At 38.4% G+C, this 14,585-nt stretch overlaps 1 protein-coding gene across 2 annotated transcripts in view; it reads left to right on the top strand.

Moving 5' to 3' along the window:
- LOC133526203 (uncharacterized) overlaps positions 1-14,585 on the top strand; it is a 327,454-nt gene that overhangs the window by 34,409 nt on the left and 278,460 nt on the right. The window contains exon 2 of one of the 2 annotated variants that reach the window (XM_061862715.1): positions 2,225-2,370. In XM_061862715.1, the coding sequence (XP_061718699.1) occupies positions 2,305-2,370 (66 nt within the window). In that variant the 5' untranslated portion in view covers positions 2,225-2,304. Of the gene's footprint in view, positions 1-2,224; positions 2,371-2,599; positions 2,686-14,585 lie in introns of those variants that run through there. The other variant, XM_061862716.1, reaches the window with a different exon arrangement.

The raw sequence follows: 14,585 nt of genomic DNA, 5'->3' as shown, positions 1-14,585 counted from the left end.
ATCGTAGTTCTACAAGTTTTTAATTAACTGAAAGAAAGGAAGAGTTGTGAACTCAGGGTTTAGATAAGGTACTGTTAAGGTCGGATAACATAACCTTCTTTCCTTTTAATACAGTAACTTTATACATTAGATTAGACATGTAGCTAGTTATCGTTTTGATGTCTAATACACTTCGTATTGGTCTCCGAGGCGGTTTCCTCTTTGAGCTCTGGCAACCTTACTCACCGGCAGGAACACAACACTATGAGTAGGGTCTAGTAGTCTAGTGTTATTTGGCTGTTTTCTGTAAGAGGGAGGTACTTCCCCAGTTGGACTCTGCACTCTGCTCTAGATCCGGAATGACACCCGCTGTGATGTGCCCTACCACACAACGCGAGATGTCATTCACAGTGCCTATACCTCTCTTTTGGACGTAGTTTAAGGTTTAAGGACATACCCGGGTCCAATATCTAATCTTATAATCTGCCCCAAGGGCAAATAAAAGATGTTTTCTCGACATATGTGACTTTTTGCAGTAAAAGTTAACTCAGATTGATAATATAACAAGCCGTTATTGCCTTCATTATGCTGTTCAAAATCGACCTTATCGACCACCGACTTTTGGCTCAAAAAGTCACATGTTATTACGATCATTACTCAGTTAACATATTCATTGTATTCAGAATACATTGTAATGAATCCGTGATCATATTATAATATCGCATTGTTTGGTCTGATTGCTTTTTGAATCACCAGTGTTACCAACATAGCTACTTATTTGCTAGCAACGTTCGAATCCAACTAGCCTCCAAAATTGCCGATTGGGAACTTTTATTCATATATTTCAGCAACTTTTAGTATTCTTTCATAGCGATATTGGCATGTTTCAACGATTCGAAAATCATTCGCATCAGGTTTTACTGCCCTTAATGAGATCATGATATTGCTTCAGGTTTTACTGCCCTTAATGAGATCATGATATTGCTTCAGGTTTTACTGCCCTTAATGAGATCATGATATTGCTTCAGGTTTTACTGCCCTTAAAGAAGATCATGATATTGCTACAGGTTTTACTTCCCTTAATGAAGATCATGATATTGCTTCAGGTTTTACTGCCCTTAATGAGATCATGATATTGCTGTAGGTATTGACGTGTGTGTCATTGCGTACTCATTTTTATTTCCAACAGAACCTTTATAGGTCTTCTGGTTCGAGCGCCATATTGATAGTCACGCCTCGTGATTAATTGCTTTGTTTTTTGCTCATGCATATTGTTTAAAGTGTAGTATCTATAGCTTATTGTACAGTAAACTAATGTGGTAGTGTGCAGCGAATGGAGAATTAATCTTGAAACGCGTTTAACCACCATTTTGGAGTCAACGGCCGGTAGTCCACGTGCTGCTTGTAAAATCCAGCTATCGCTTTACAAGAGCTGATAAAATCACCGTACACCGTCTTGTACTAACCGTACAATTTTAGTCGTATTTAAAGCTCCTAAGACATATACTGGCGAAGTAGTCCCACTGGACTGAAGCCATAATTTTAAAAAAGATGAAGAACTTTTATATTTCCCTTATAATTTTCATACAAACAAAGTTGTGAATATGTCGTTTACACTTTGCCTCTCTGTGCAAAATAATCAGTAGGGCAGGTAGCAAATGACATTATGTAAGCGCTTTCCTTACGTATGCCCCTGCGCAGCGGCAGTCAAAGAACTGGGAACAGTGAGTATTTACACTTTGACCTCGGATCATATACGACGACCGATATTTGATTACCGTTCTGGCCTAGTGGGTAGTGACCCTGCCTATGAAGCCGATGATTCTTGGTTAAAATCCCGGTAAGGGCATTTATTTGTCTGATGAGCACAGATATTTGTTCCTGAGTCTTGGGTGTTTTCTATGTATTTAAGTATTTATATATTATATATATATATCGTCGTCTGAGTACCCACAACACAAGCGTTCTTGAACTTACTGTAGAGCTTAGTCAATTTGTGTAATAATGACCTATAATATTTATATACCTACCCGGTACCGCGGCAAGTTGCATCGGGACTATGAGCTAAGTGTAAACTGCGTATATGATATAATTAAAAATCATTGACTGAAATCGGTCCAAAAAGTATGCAGTCTGAACGATAAATTATTTGCGGCTATCAAATATCAGATACCCATGCCTGTCCGCTAATCAATTTACCTTCTTCGTTATTTTGTATTAACCTAATGATTTCGTCTTGTTCCAGACCAAGTGCCAGTGAAGTGTCAGTGATGTGCGAATAGCCATGCGCGCGCGCCGGCGCGTGACGTGACGTCAGAATCCAAGATGGCGGACACCAGTCCCGCCACCTCCATCATCGAGGGCACCGTCAAGTTCAGAGACGGGAAGAAGGTGATTTTCTTTACGTCTTACATTTTATACAACCTTGTACACGTTTACACACACACCTTTCACAGCCTCTAGCTGTCCACATTGTAAAACCTGCCAAGACAGATGATTTTTTTTATTAGACTGCAACAAAAAGAAAGTCCAATGGAATGGAAGACAGGACCTTTTCATAAGCCCCTGGATGGTTAGTAGATATCTATTAATTTAAGTAAGCATGGCCATGCGCTGCGTGACGTGACGTCAGAATCCAAGATGGCGGACACCTATCCCGCCACCACCATCATCGAGGGCACCGTCAAGTTTAGAGACGGGAAGAAGGTGATTTTCTTTCTTACATGTCATATCTATGTGGTCTTCTAAGTATATATGTTACATACAGCTGCGTGTAAAACGTGTGTTATCGTGCGATCGCCAGCAGCCCAGCATACTTGACAAGACAACGGTATACCCTGTCTTTTATATGAATGAGTCTTATTATTTATATGGTAGCCGTCGCTGTCATGGTCATTTTGTCACAGTCACAGACTATCGTCTCAGATGTAGGGTTGCCATATGTCAATATTTCCCCTGACATCTCAGGATTTTCCGTCCTTTCTTAGGATTGCGAGAGGACTTAGCGAGAGTCGGAGTTTAAAGACGGACCTCAACTTAGAGATTTGGAGAAATGGGCATCCAAGAAATGTAAGTATTTTTGACAGGATATTCCATTCGGCAATCCTACTCAGATAGGTCATTGCCATAGATTATTCCACTATAAATACCGTCTAGCTCCTGCTCCCACCATAAAAATGCAATAGACTTAAATCATGAATTTGTTTTAAAATCTGGTTTGGTTAAATTAAGCTAAAGATCGAAAGCCTAATTTATGAAAAATTGTTATTAAAGAGGTTTACACTTTGTATTCTCTATTCTCTCATTACCGTAAAATTCAGGAAGCAATAAGCCATAACCTAACCTAACAGACATTATCATACTATAGTAAAACCAGTACAATGGATACTGGAAATGAAACACTAACACAGGGGTCACCAATTAGTTTCGCTCGGGGTCTGTATAAAGAAATGAAATGACCATCGCGGTCCGCACAACCTTTTTTTAGAAAAAATATTTTTTAAACAAATGTAATTACAGAAATAACAAAGGTATTTTTTTACATATCAATGAGAAAAATTACATTTTTTGTTGCGGACTATCTGGACTATCTTAGCTAGTGACTTCGCCCGGCCGTTTTCAAATTGACGTCAACAAAGATAATGCGGGGGATACATTTTTATTTTAAATTACGTACTCTGTAGTGCAAAAGTTGCTTCTCGCGGTCCGCACAAAATGGGTCGGCGGTCCGGATGCGGACCGCGGTCCGCCATTTGGCGACCCCTGCACTAACACATACCATACTGTTGCCTTTCACAAATGAATCTCAACCTTATCCATCTGATTTTAAAGTTCAATTTAGTTTTGTCTTGCTGTAAGAGTCATAGTATAATATTCTAATGATACAGTAGTGTTGACACTTGCGTGTGGTTAACACCAAGTTTCCTGCCATTCTTGCAGGCTACTTGTACTTACCTACTTAGCTACTCGTACGTGTCATTATGTGGCATTCAACCGCATGAATTCGCTTGTAAAATATAGGTGTTCGTGGTGTTCTATTCTTATTGCACAATCATGGCATCATTTTTTTGCGGTTTTTTACGGCTTTATACCCGACCAAGCGACTACCGAAAGGAGAGATATGGTTTTTACGGCGTAAGTATCTATTGATGTATCTTCTTGTACTTACTGTGTGTCTTCTTCTTCTTCCTAGCGTTGTCCCGGCATATGGCACTAGTTTTTACGAAAGTGACTGCCATCTGACCATCCAACCCAGAGGGTAAAACTAGGCCTTGTTGGGATTAGTCCGGTTTCCTCACGATGTTTTCCTTCACCGAAAAGCGACTGGTAAATATCAAATATTTCGTACATAAGTTCCGAAAAACTCATTGGTACGAGCCGGGGTTTGAACCCACGACCTTCAGATTGCAAGTCGCACGCTCTTACCGCTAGGCCACCAGCGCTTGTTGTACTTACTGTGTGTAATGACAGAATTAGTAATCATACACAGAGAGATATTTGATAATTTCGCTTGCTCTACTTCTCCAGTTTGGAGATCTAATGGCAAATAGAAAAGAGATTTGACAGAATAAAGTTTGGAAGTCCCACCTATTCAAAGTGGCCCTGATCTGGAAGATGCCCGGAAAACGCAAACACGGTCGCCCTAAATTTACTTGGCTCCGTTCCGTGGAACAAGAGTTGGGTGTGTTAGGGATGGGGTGGGACGAGGTTACCCAAGCTGCCCAGGACCGGAGTCACTGGATGAGAATGGTTCGAGCCATACACCCCAGCAGGGGGTAACAGGATGAAAAGAAGAAGTTTGGAAATGTGATTATTAACGTCATATTAGTTTCATATAACCTTGCCGTTTATGACGAAAGTGTGGGAGTGTCCACACTTTGACAATTTTATTTATTTATCGTATTTATATTTATACTGTATATTGATTAACTATTAGTTAATAATGTAAATCTACATTTTTCCAAATAGGTAGTGGCTGCCTCGTTATGGTTTTAAAATCTTCCACTGGATCATCGTACTTTGGCGGTGAACACTCCAAGACGATATGCCCAACAGTGCTTTGGGCATCCACACTCGCAGCATTCCTGGTCAGTCCATCCCCATTTTTTTCGGTGGTGTGCACAGTGGCCGATTCCTGTTCTCAGACGGCTAAGCACGCACCAGGCATGGCGTGATTCATTGAACCCAGGCGCTTTTTTTCCTTCCTTTTTTCCTCACGATGTTTTCCTTCACCGAAAAGCGACTGGTAAATATCAAATGATATTTCGTACATAAGTTCCGAAAAACTCATTGGTACGAGCCGGGGTTTGAAACCGCGACCTCCGGATTGAAAGTCGCACGCTCTTACCGCTAGGCCACCAGCGCTACTATACTCGTATAAGTATCGCAACACAAAACCGAAGGCATAACCATCTAGTATTCTAGTATCATTTCATAAATAAACTTAACCAAAATCATCACCGGGTCGTCTATGTTGGCAGATTGAAGCCGCATCTCCATCCATCATTGGTTGTAGACAAACTAGTTTTATTGTTTTGGTCATCATGCTAACAGTTCCAAAAACAAGTAAATAAGTTGCAATAAACGGACTGTATTCGAATAAAGAATATATTGACTTTGGTTCCAAAAATAAGTCGTATCAACATCACATCGAGGCACACATACGGACAAGCTTACTTTCATAAAACTGATAAAGATAACTGGATTTAAAGATACCCCGTAAATAGGACTCGTTGACGTTATCACTGTCACGATAGCTTATCAGGTTATCATGGAATTGACAGTTATATTGATTATTGGCGTGCAACGGTAGCGATACGTGACTGGTTCTCGAACGTTTAGAAGTAGGAATTGCCAGTAGCTAAGCTGGCAGTGTCCAAAGTAATAAAAACACAATTTTAGGAGGCTAGACGAGTGGTCATTTCTCCATACACACCTCCTTGGTTTCCTCCGTGGTTTTTCACCCTAGAACAATAATTTTGTCAACTGATATTTATTAATATTATCAATATCTGTGTTGGACTGTTTTGTTTTTGTTTCTTTATGCGCTAGAGCACTTCAAACATCGCAAAAACGGCCTATTCGACCGGGCCGCAAAGAAAGGCATGGTATTAAAAACTGATACCAATTAACATAAAAAGCAAAACAGACACAGATAATTTCATTACCAATAAGATTTTAAAATTTCGTTACGATTAGTTTAGTTTTCGAGGAGGAAACAGTCGAGTACGAAACCTCGACTATTGAGATTTTAAAGCAGGATTTTTAGCCAAAGCTGCTGTTGTCCTTATCGCACTCATTTTAAAAGTCGCCCCCGTCAGCGAGACGGAAATATTCATATAAAATTCTCATATCAATCCTAGCCTAGTCTATAGATAAGATAGCTCCTACGAAACTATATAATAATACTTGATAAGGCACCTACTAACTATTAAGAGGCTGTCAATACCTAAAGCGCGCACACTGTCTATTTGTATCGGAGTAAATGAGATAGCACTGTCGCATGTTACTGGGCCTGGGCAAGGGAATAATAAGAAAAATATTTAAATAAAAAAAGTGGATTATTAGTGTAATATTTTACACAACCACGGTTTAGATATAAATGTTTTGAAATTGTGATTTTAATTGCAGACCCATAAGTCAAAACATTAAAGACATAAAACCGTTTAATTGTGATTTTAAGACCAATCTTTGCAATTATTTTCTATCGAGCCGATTTCGTTCAATCATGTATCGAGTACAACCACGGTCTTTGAAATATAATTAATATGAACATATATTTTTCTTATTTGACTAAAACAAATAGTCTTTCTTAAAAAACTGTTTAAGTAACATCAATTTCAAGGACATTGGGTGTTGACAGCCTCTTAACTTACGATGATTAGGAAGCTAGTCACGATGTTATGATAACAAACCTATTAGATTAGCTAGAAATCATAATACTACGAGTAGGAACCAAATTAATGAGTCATTCGTTAAATGGAAATACCTTGTAAGGGCGTGGTATTTCAACCCTTCATTTTGATGTTTATAAAAAGGTGGAGCAATAAAAATTTACTATGACGTTTAATTGGAATTAAACACTTGGAAAAATCAGTAGAAAATGGGCACTAGGTATAGAAATATGTATGTATGTATGTCACTTTATTGTACATAAACAGGTTAACATATAATAGACATACAAAAATGTTAAGCACAAAGGCGAACTTATACCTAAAGGGGATCTCTTTCAGATAACCTTTGAGAAAATGCGAAAGGACCAAACACTAACAGGTGAAAGACAAATCAATATGAACAATAGCAATATGAAATATGTACGGAAACTATAGCAAGACAAAGAATAGTTGCCTATTTACGATACAAGTGTGGAAAGCAGGAAATTCGCAACGAGTGGCGATAAATTAAAACACGACCGAAAGAGGTGTTTTAAATCGACAAGAGTTGCGAATTATCTATTCGCACATACGTATATCGTATAACGTTTTACATTACATATGGCATTTTAAATTTTCGACATACCTAGGTAAGGAAAGTGCTCATTCAAATGTAAAAGTAACACTATGCATATGTACTGTAAATAGGACAATTCGCGAATATCTTTGGAATAACAATAGACCGCGGGTCAGGAACAGATTTCCAAGAACAGCATCCCGAATGGATGTTTGTAGTTTTCAAAATTATTCCCCTTTCGAAGTTACCGCAATGCAACTAATGTTTGTAGTAAAGCTTACGACTTATCAGTTAAGTATGAAGTTGTTCAGACATGGTCAGATCGGTCAGACTTATCCAACCTTTGTGAATCCTATGTCTTTGTAACAAAGTTTAAATTGTTACTTAAATGCTGACGATGTGGACATCAAAGATCTTAATGACAGCTAAGGTTTCAAAGGCACACTTACGTGCTCGCTCCTTTGACGGGACGTTTTCCGGACGGAGTTCCGATTACAGGCTATTTGGAATTTGACACACGTGGCTCGGGAATTTATACTGTAAACTTCCCCCGTTTTTCCAAATATTGCTTGGCTTGGAAACTGTAGCCGCCTTTCTCGCATTATTATGACTCCTAAATACATTTTTTTTTATACCACGTCGGTGGAAAACAAGCATACGGCCCGCCCGATGGTAAGTAGTCTCCGTAGCCTATGTACGCCCGCAACTTCAGAGGAGTTACATGCGCGTTGCCGACCCTAAACCCGCCCCCCCTCGTTGAGCTCTGTATAGTCGATATAGTTACACTTACAATTCCGTTCTTCTCCGATACAGTAAATAATGAACAAATTTATCTTCTACTTTATAGCAAAATAAATATGTTCAGGCCCTTAAATATCTTCAACACTACCATGTCTAATAGTTTGGAAATACAAATACTAGCATTACCTGGCTTGAAAATACAGTGTACACCTTTTCGTTATCAGAAATTAGGTATGGGTTTGCTGTTTGATTGAGAATCACTACATGTTTCAAAGCAGGACCCGGGTACGTCCTTAAACTGCGTCCAAAAGAGAGGTATTGGGCATTGTGAATGTCATCTCGCTTTGTGTGGTAGGGCACAGCCAGTGGATGTCATTCCAGATCTAGAGCAGAGCCCAACTGGGGAAGTACCTCCACCTTACAGAAAACAGCAGCCAAATAACACTAGACCCTACTCATAGTGTTGTGTTCCTGCCGGTGAGTAAGGTTGTCAGAGCTCAACGAGGGGGGGGGCGGGTTTAGGGTCGGCAACGCGCATGTAACTCCCCTGGAGTTGCAGGCTTACATAGGCTACGGAGACTGCTTACCATCAGGCGGGCCGTATGCTTGTTTGCCACCGACGTAGTATAAATTTTTTTTTACATGCATAACATCGAAACATCCAACTCAGTACAACAACAGTAGGATGAGAGTGTCATGTACAAGATAATTATTTATTAAAACGCTTGTTAATTAGTTGGTAGATAGATACATGACTACTTTATACCAAGTTCAATTCAAACACACGCTCTCGTCGTATGTGTTGAGCGGAGATTTAATGGGCTGCTTCCTTGAGGAGAAGAATAGATAACACCGTCTTGATGGTCACAAATTATACTTAATTATAACAAAGTATTAAAAGCACGTAAACTGATATCTGATGTGTATGTTGTATGGTTTACATGGTAACGATTTTTTTTTACGTAGGATAGGCAGACGTTTGACCACGATCTCACCTGATGGTACCACGTAGGAGCACGCTTACCTACAAGATACCTATTTACTCTTGCCTTGAAGAGATCCAGATTGTACTCATGCGGAAACACAGACTCGGGCAGGGCATTCCACTCCTTGGCAGTTCGCATAAGGAATGTTGAAGCAAAACGCTTCGTGCGTATTTGTGGAATACCTACCATGAAGCGATGCCGGAGTGCCGATTGTCTGGTAGGAGTCGGATGGTGAAATGGGGACGGAGGAATAAGGTTGTGCAGTTCCTCGGCACACTCTCCGAAATGTACCCTGTAAAAGATCGTTAGGCTGGCAACCTTGCGACGATGTGAATTGAATATAGAGTGAATAAAGCATAGAGTACAGAGCAATGAATTAAAGAAGCAATGATTTAATAAGGTCAGTTTCTGTTGGACTTGCCAACAGTGTGTGTGCATTGATCTTAACAACAAAAGAATCACGGCACCGTATTCCAGTACGGCACAGCCGAACGAACGGTCGGAAATATAGCTTCCGATTCAGTATTACCTCGATATGCAGATGGAAAGCGCAGTACTCGCTCACGCGAATTAGGTCGAGAATATAAATACTCTAGAAGAGTTGTTCGAAGTATTTTAAAATAAAACATAATGAAAAGTGTACACGGTTCGATCTGAAAAGTGCATCGAATATGTAGCCATGCGGTGGTCTTTTCAAATTGAGCAATTTCTGTACCATTACCATTATCCCTGCTGAAATGGATTAACACCTTTTCACATCCATTTTTTTTTCAAGAATAATGTACAGATTTGACTGGTATGGTATTGAGGCTTTTTTTAAATTAACTTCATCATCCTCAATTGTAGCCGTTGCCTCCTAATAAGTCTCCTCTAACTAATAAGTAATTTAATTTTAACTTTTAAACTAAAAAAAATATTTATGAACGTCTCAGTCTTTTCATACCTTTTCATAATACGGTGATAATTAATCTACATAATTGTTGCTATCGTAACCGAAATAACTAAGGATTGCATCGTAGTCAATGTCATAGATAACACTCCTGTACATAATAACACGTACGGCCATAGATATGACGTGTTCTACGGCTTGCACGTTCTTTAATGTCTAACTATCTTTTAATAGCATGCTTATGCAGAGAAACGGTGCTTGGACTTGAACACAGTTCAATTTACTCTTTAATAAAGAAGAAAAACGTTTGAAAATACACCGATTACGGAGTGTTGTATTATACTTTTAAAAGATCTCCTGCTTTCTTGAAGTTGGTAAAAATGTAGCCTTTTTCACCTACGTCACAAAAAGTAATCGATTGACACATTATTCGCCGGAATCGGTCCAACTCCCGTCCCATATAAACATTCCCGTAATTAAATTAAAATATGCAGTTATCGAATTAATTAAAAATATCTTATGCATACGCATTTTCTGCAGACATTCATTGAGTCTCTTCCATGAAAATTCTACATCAATGTTATATTTTAATTATCCCTGGCTTCATAACGGACAACGTAACAAACATGACAGCATTAAAACATTTCATTGATAGCTTCGACATTTATGCGATCCAATAAAAAGGTCGGGAATATTTCAATCGAGATATTTTATTTTTGTAACGGTTTTTTATGGTATTATTGTTTGGGAGTTCGGAATGAGCACGTTTTTCGTGTTTTAACATTTTTATTGGTATCAGTTTACAACCAGTGACTCATACGTTACATTAACAACTTTATATGAGATATATTTCTGTTTAATATAAAATGAAGTTACTAAATATAACAAGTTTAGATGAGTTTGTATTGTATGAGCTTAATTTGAGCTGCTCAATATCTATTAGAGTAGAACATTCAAGGTGGAATTTTCTAAGTCTCACAGTAAGCTCAATAAGGCTTGTGTTGACGGTACTTAGACAGCGATATAAATAATAACTATATAAATATTTATAAATACTTACATACATATGACTCCGGAACAAATATCCGTGCTCTTCACACGAATATATGCCCTTACCAGGATTTGAACCCGGTACCTGAATTTGAGAATTTAGGCGTCGAAGGTTGACCCTTGTATTTAGTGAATTATATGAAGATTTTGATGTCAACTTTAGCCAGTCTTCTCCGAGACCACACCGTCGGGACAACGCCGTCCTCGAAACGTCGGAGGTAAATTTAAAACATAATATGCGATTATGTCCTGTTTGTATTAGTTAATAAACAACCATAATTATTAGTTGTAAGTACCATCGATAAAGAAATGATCATGTTACTATTCTTGAACCTTATTACTTCGAGATATAGTTGAGCGTAGCGAGGAACTCAAAAACACGTGATGTAAAATAACTTTGCTCTCGTTTGACACATACTACTTTTCACCTAATTAGTGAGAACATATTAAAGGTTAAAAAAATCCAACATCATGTAAAGTTAACCATATTTATATACATTCATAAATGAAAGGCATCATCATTATGACGAAAGTTTCTAGAAATATTCCCGTATTCATGGCCTTCACTAAATTAAAAATCTACTTTTTCTCACTCCCTGGACTGATGAAAGTCGCATTTTCCTCACTCCCTGGAGTGGCGAAAGTCGCACTTTCCTCACTTCCTGGAGTGAAGAAAGTAGTCTTGTTCGAGCTGCTTAGGTGAAAAGGTGTTTTACTAAGCATTTTAACACTTGTGCATATTCTTCACAGTTTTATAACAATCTCCAGTCCCTATGGACTATTATCTGTTGCTTTAAAATCAGCAAATTCCCTACAGTGCAAAGTCAATTTCACACTTTCAAAAGCTTCACACGAATTTGGACTTTAACAACTGGAGTAGTAAATGCATTTTAGAATGTGAAATGTAAATCAATGCCAATGAAAGCAAGAATGGAGGCAACTTAGGAATATGAGATGAAAAGTAAAAGTATGTTCAGAGAGAGTGGGTATTAATAAAATATGATTATACTTCGTATCCAAATCCAAGACAACAAATATAATTTACTAGCAGCAGTACACGTTATCGTGCAGTCCAAGTCACACATTTTAGAGATTATAGTATTTAAAAAACAAGTTCGCGCTGTCCCTCTCACTCGCTACGCTGCGTTCCTGCTTCGACATCGCTCCTCCAATACTCATTACATGTTTTTGTGTTAGTCCGAGTCACACGTATTTTCGCCAAAATAGTGTTCCTCTAAATATGTGTACCTAATTGTGTTTCGATTAATGTTTATTGTGCGCTGAATAAGAAGTATAGAATCAAAACATTATTTGAACTGCCGACCGCCGTACCCTCGAACGAAAAATTGATGTTTATTCAGCTCGGCAAGTCTAGTCTCGTTTGCCATACTTACATGGCATTTAAACTTTCAATTTGAAATTGTAGGTATATTCGTTTAGCGTAATAAACTTATTACCTAAGAAATCAAGTAAGTAATTTTTACGTTCATACGAAATCACTTACTACAACTACCTTCTTTTTTGAATAGATTACAATTTGAACTTTAAATAATTGTAATAAGTACTATTATAGTATTATTTACTAATATAATATTATTTAGATTTCATTTTATGATTGCATAAAATGCAATGTTCACTCACAAATTTTTTTTACGAGATGCTTTCGCGTACAGATTTAAATATACAAACCATATCTGAATAAAGTTAATATATACTAGGTAATCGTTTCACGAAAGCGGCTTTTACCATGTCCGATCTACCCTACCATACAATAAAACAGATAACAATGGTAATCCTTGCCGATTGGTAATAAGTGCCTATGAATGATAACAAAACGCGTCTTTATGCAAATGTACATACACAGTACCAACAAGTTTAATGAGCGTCTTATGAGGATACCTATAGGTATAAATATACAGGAGTAATGTCAATCAATACACAATCTATAAGACATTGGAAGACTATTTAGTCTGACTGACAGTTTAAAGTGTTTAATGCCATTAATCGACGTATACAAACGGGACGTGCTATGCGTGCTCCGATACCGTGCGCCCCATGCCCCATATGAGGGCCATAGTGAATCTATCGTATGGATCTTGACGGATTAGGTAGTAGGCTTTAATCGGACATCGCGGTATCGTCGAGTCTTGGGTCCAATCGATGTGGTCGCCTCCTAAATTTGATCATCAGTTAGTTACCCGCTTTGTTATTATTAGACAGCTTTGATTAACATAATATAATATAATTTTAAAATGAAATATATTATGGAAAGATATACTTGATATGTGTAATATTGTGGACTCCGTCTAATAATAATTCTCCTTTCCGTGAGTACTTAGAAGCTTAGGTTTACGGTGCAACAAGATATTCATCAAACAGAAAATCGGTATTAACTGTGTTGATTAAAGTTTTAATGTAATTTTATAATGCACATTAATTAATAGTTCAAAATTAAAACACATATTAAATAAATATTTTCTTATAAATGAGATGTCGACATGGTACTATATTTGCCCCACTTTAATAGTGAAGAGGCTATCATTACTCCACAATCATTGTGTCGAGGGCTCCGCTTTCACAGCGTCGAGGTTATATTTGCCCCACTTTAATAGTGAAGAGGCTATCATTACTCCACAACCATTGTGTCGAGGGCTCCGCTTTCACAGCGTCGAAGCTATATTTGCCCCACTTTAATAGTGATGAGGCTATCATTACTCCACAATCATTGTGTCGAGGGCTCCGCTTTAACAGCGTTGAAGCTATATTTGCCCCACTTTAATAGTGATGAGGCTATCATTACTCCACAATCATTGTGTCGAGGGCTCCGCTTTAACAGCGTCGAAGCTATATTTGCCCCACTTTAATAGTGATGAGGCTATCATTACTCCACAACCATTGTGTCGAGGGCTCCGCTTTAACAGCGTCGAAGCTATATTTGCCCCACTTTAATAGTGAAGAGGCTATCATTACTCCACAATCATTGTGTCGAGGGCTCCGCTTTAACAGCGTCGAAGCTATATTTGCCCCACTTTAATAGTGATGAGGCTATCATTACTCCACAACCATTGTGTCGAGGGCTCCGCTTTAACAGCGTTGAAGCTATATTTGCCCCACTTTAATAGTGAAGAGGCTATCATTTCTCCACAATCATTGTGTCGAGGGCTCCGCTTTAACAGCGTTGAAGCTATATTTGCCCCACTTTAATAGTGATGAGGCTATCATTACTCCACAACCATTGTGTCGAGTGCTCCGCTTTCACAGCGTCGAAGCTATATTTGCCCCACTTTAATAGTGAAGAGGCTATCATTACTCCACAGTCATTGTGTCGAGGGCTCCGCTTTCACAGCGTTGAAGCCATATTTGCCCCACTTTAATAGTGAAGAGGCTATCATTACTCCACAATATTGTGTCGAGGGCTCCGCTTTCACAGCGTCGAGGCTATATGTACCCCACTTTAATAGTGAGGAGGCTATCATTACTCCACAATCATT

Source organism: Cydia pomonella, chromosome 16 (assembly GCF_033807575.1).
Source record: "Cydia pomonella isolate Wapato2018A chromosome 16, ilCydPomo1, whole genome shotgun sequence".
Classification (NCBI taxonomy): domain Eukaryota; kingdom Metazoa; phylum Arthropoda; class Insecta; order Lepidoptera; family Tortricidae; genus Cydia; species Cydia pomonella.
The sequence above is the reverse complement of the archived record's forward strand: the minus strand, read 5'-3'. Positions and strand labels throughout refer to the sequence as shown.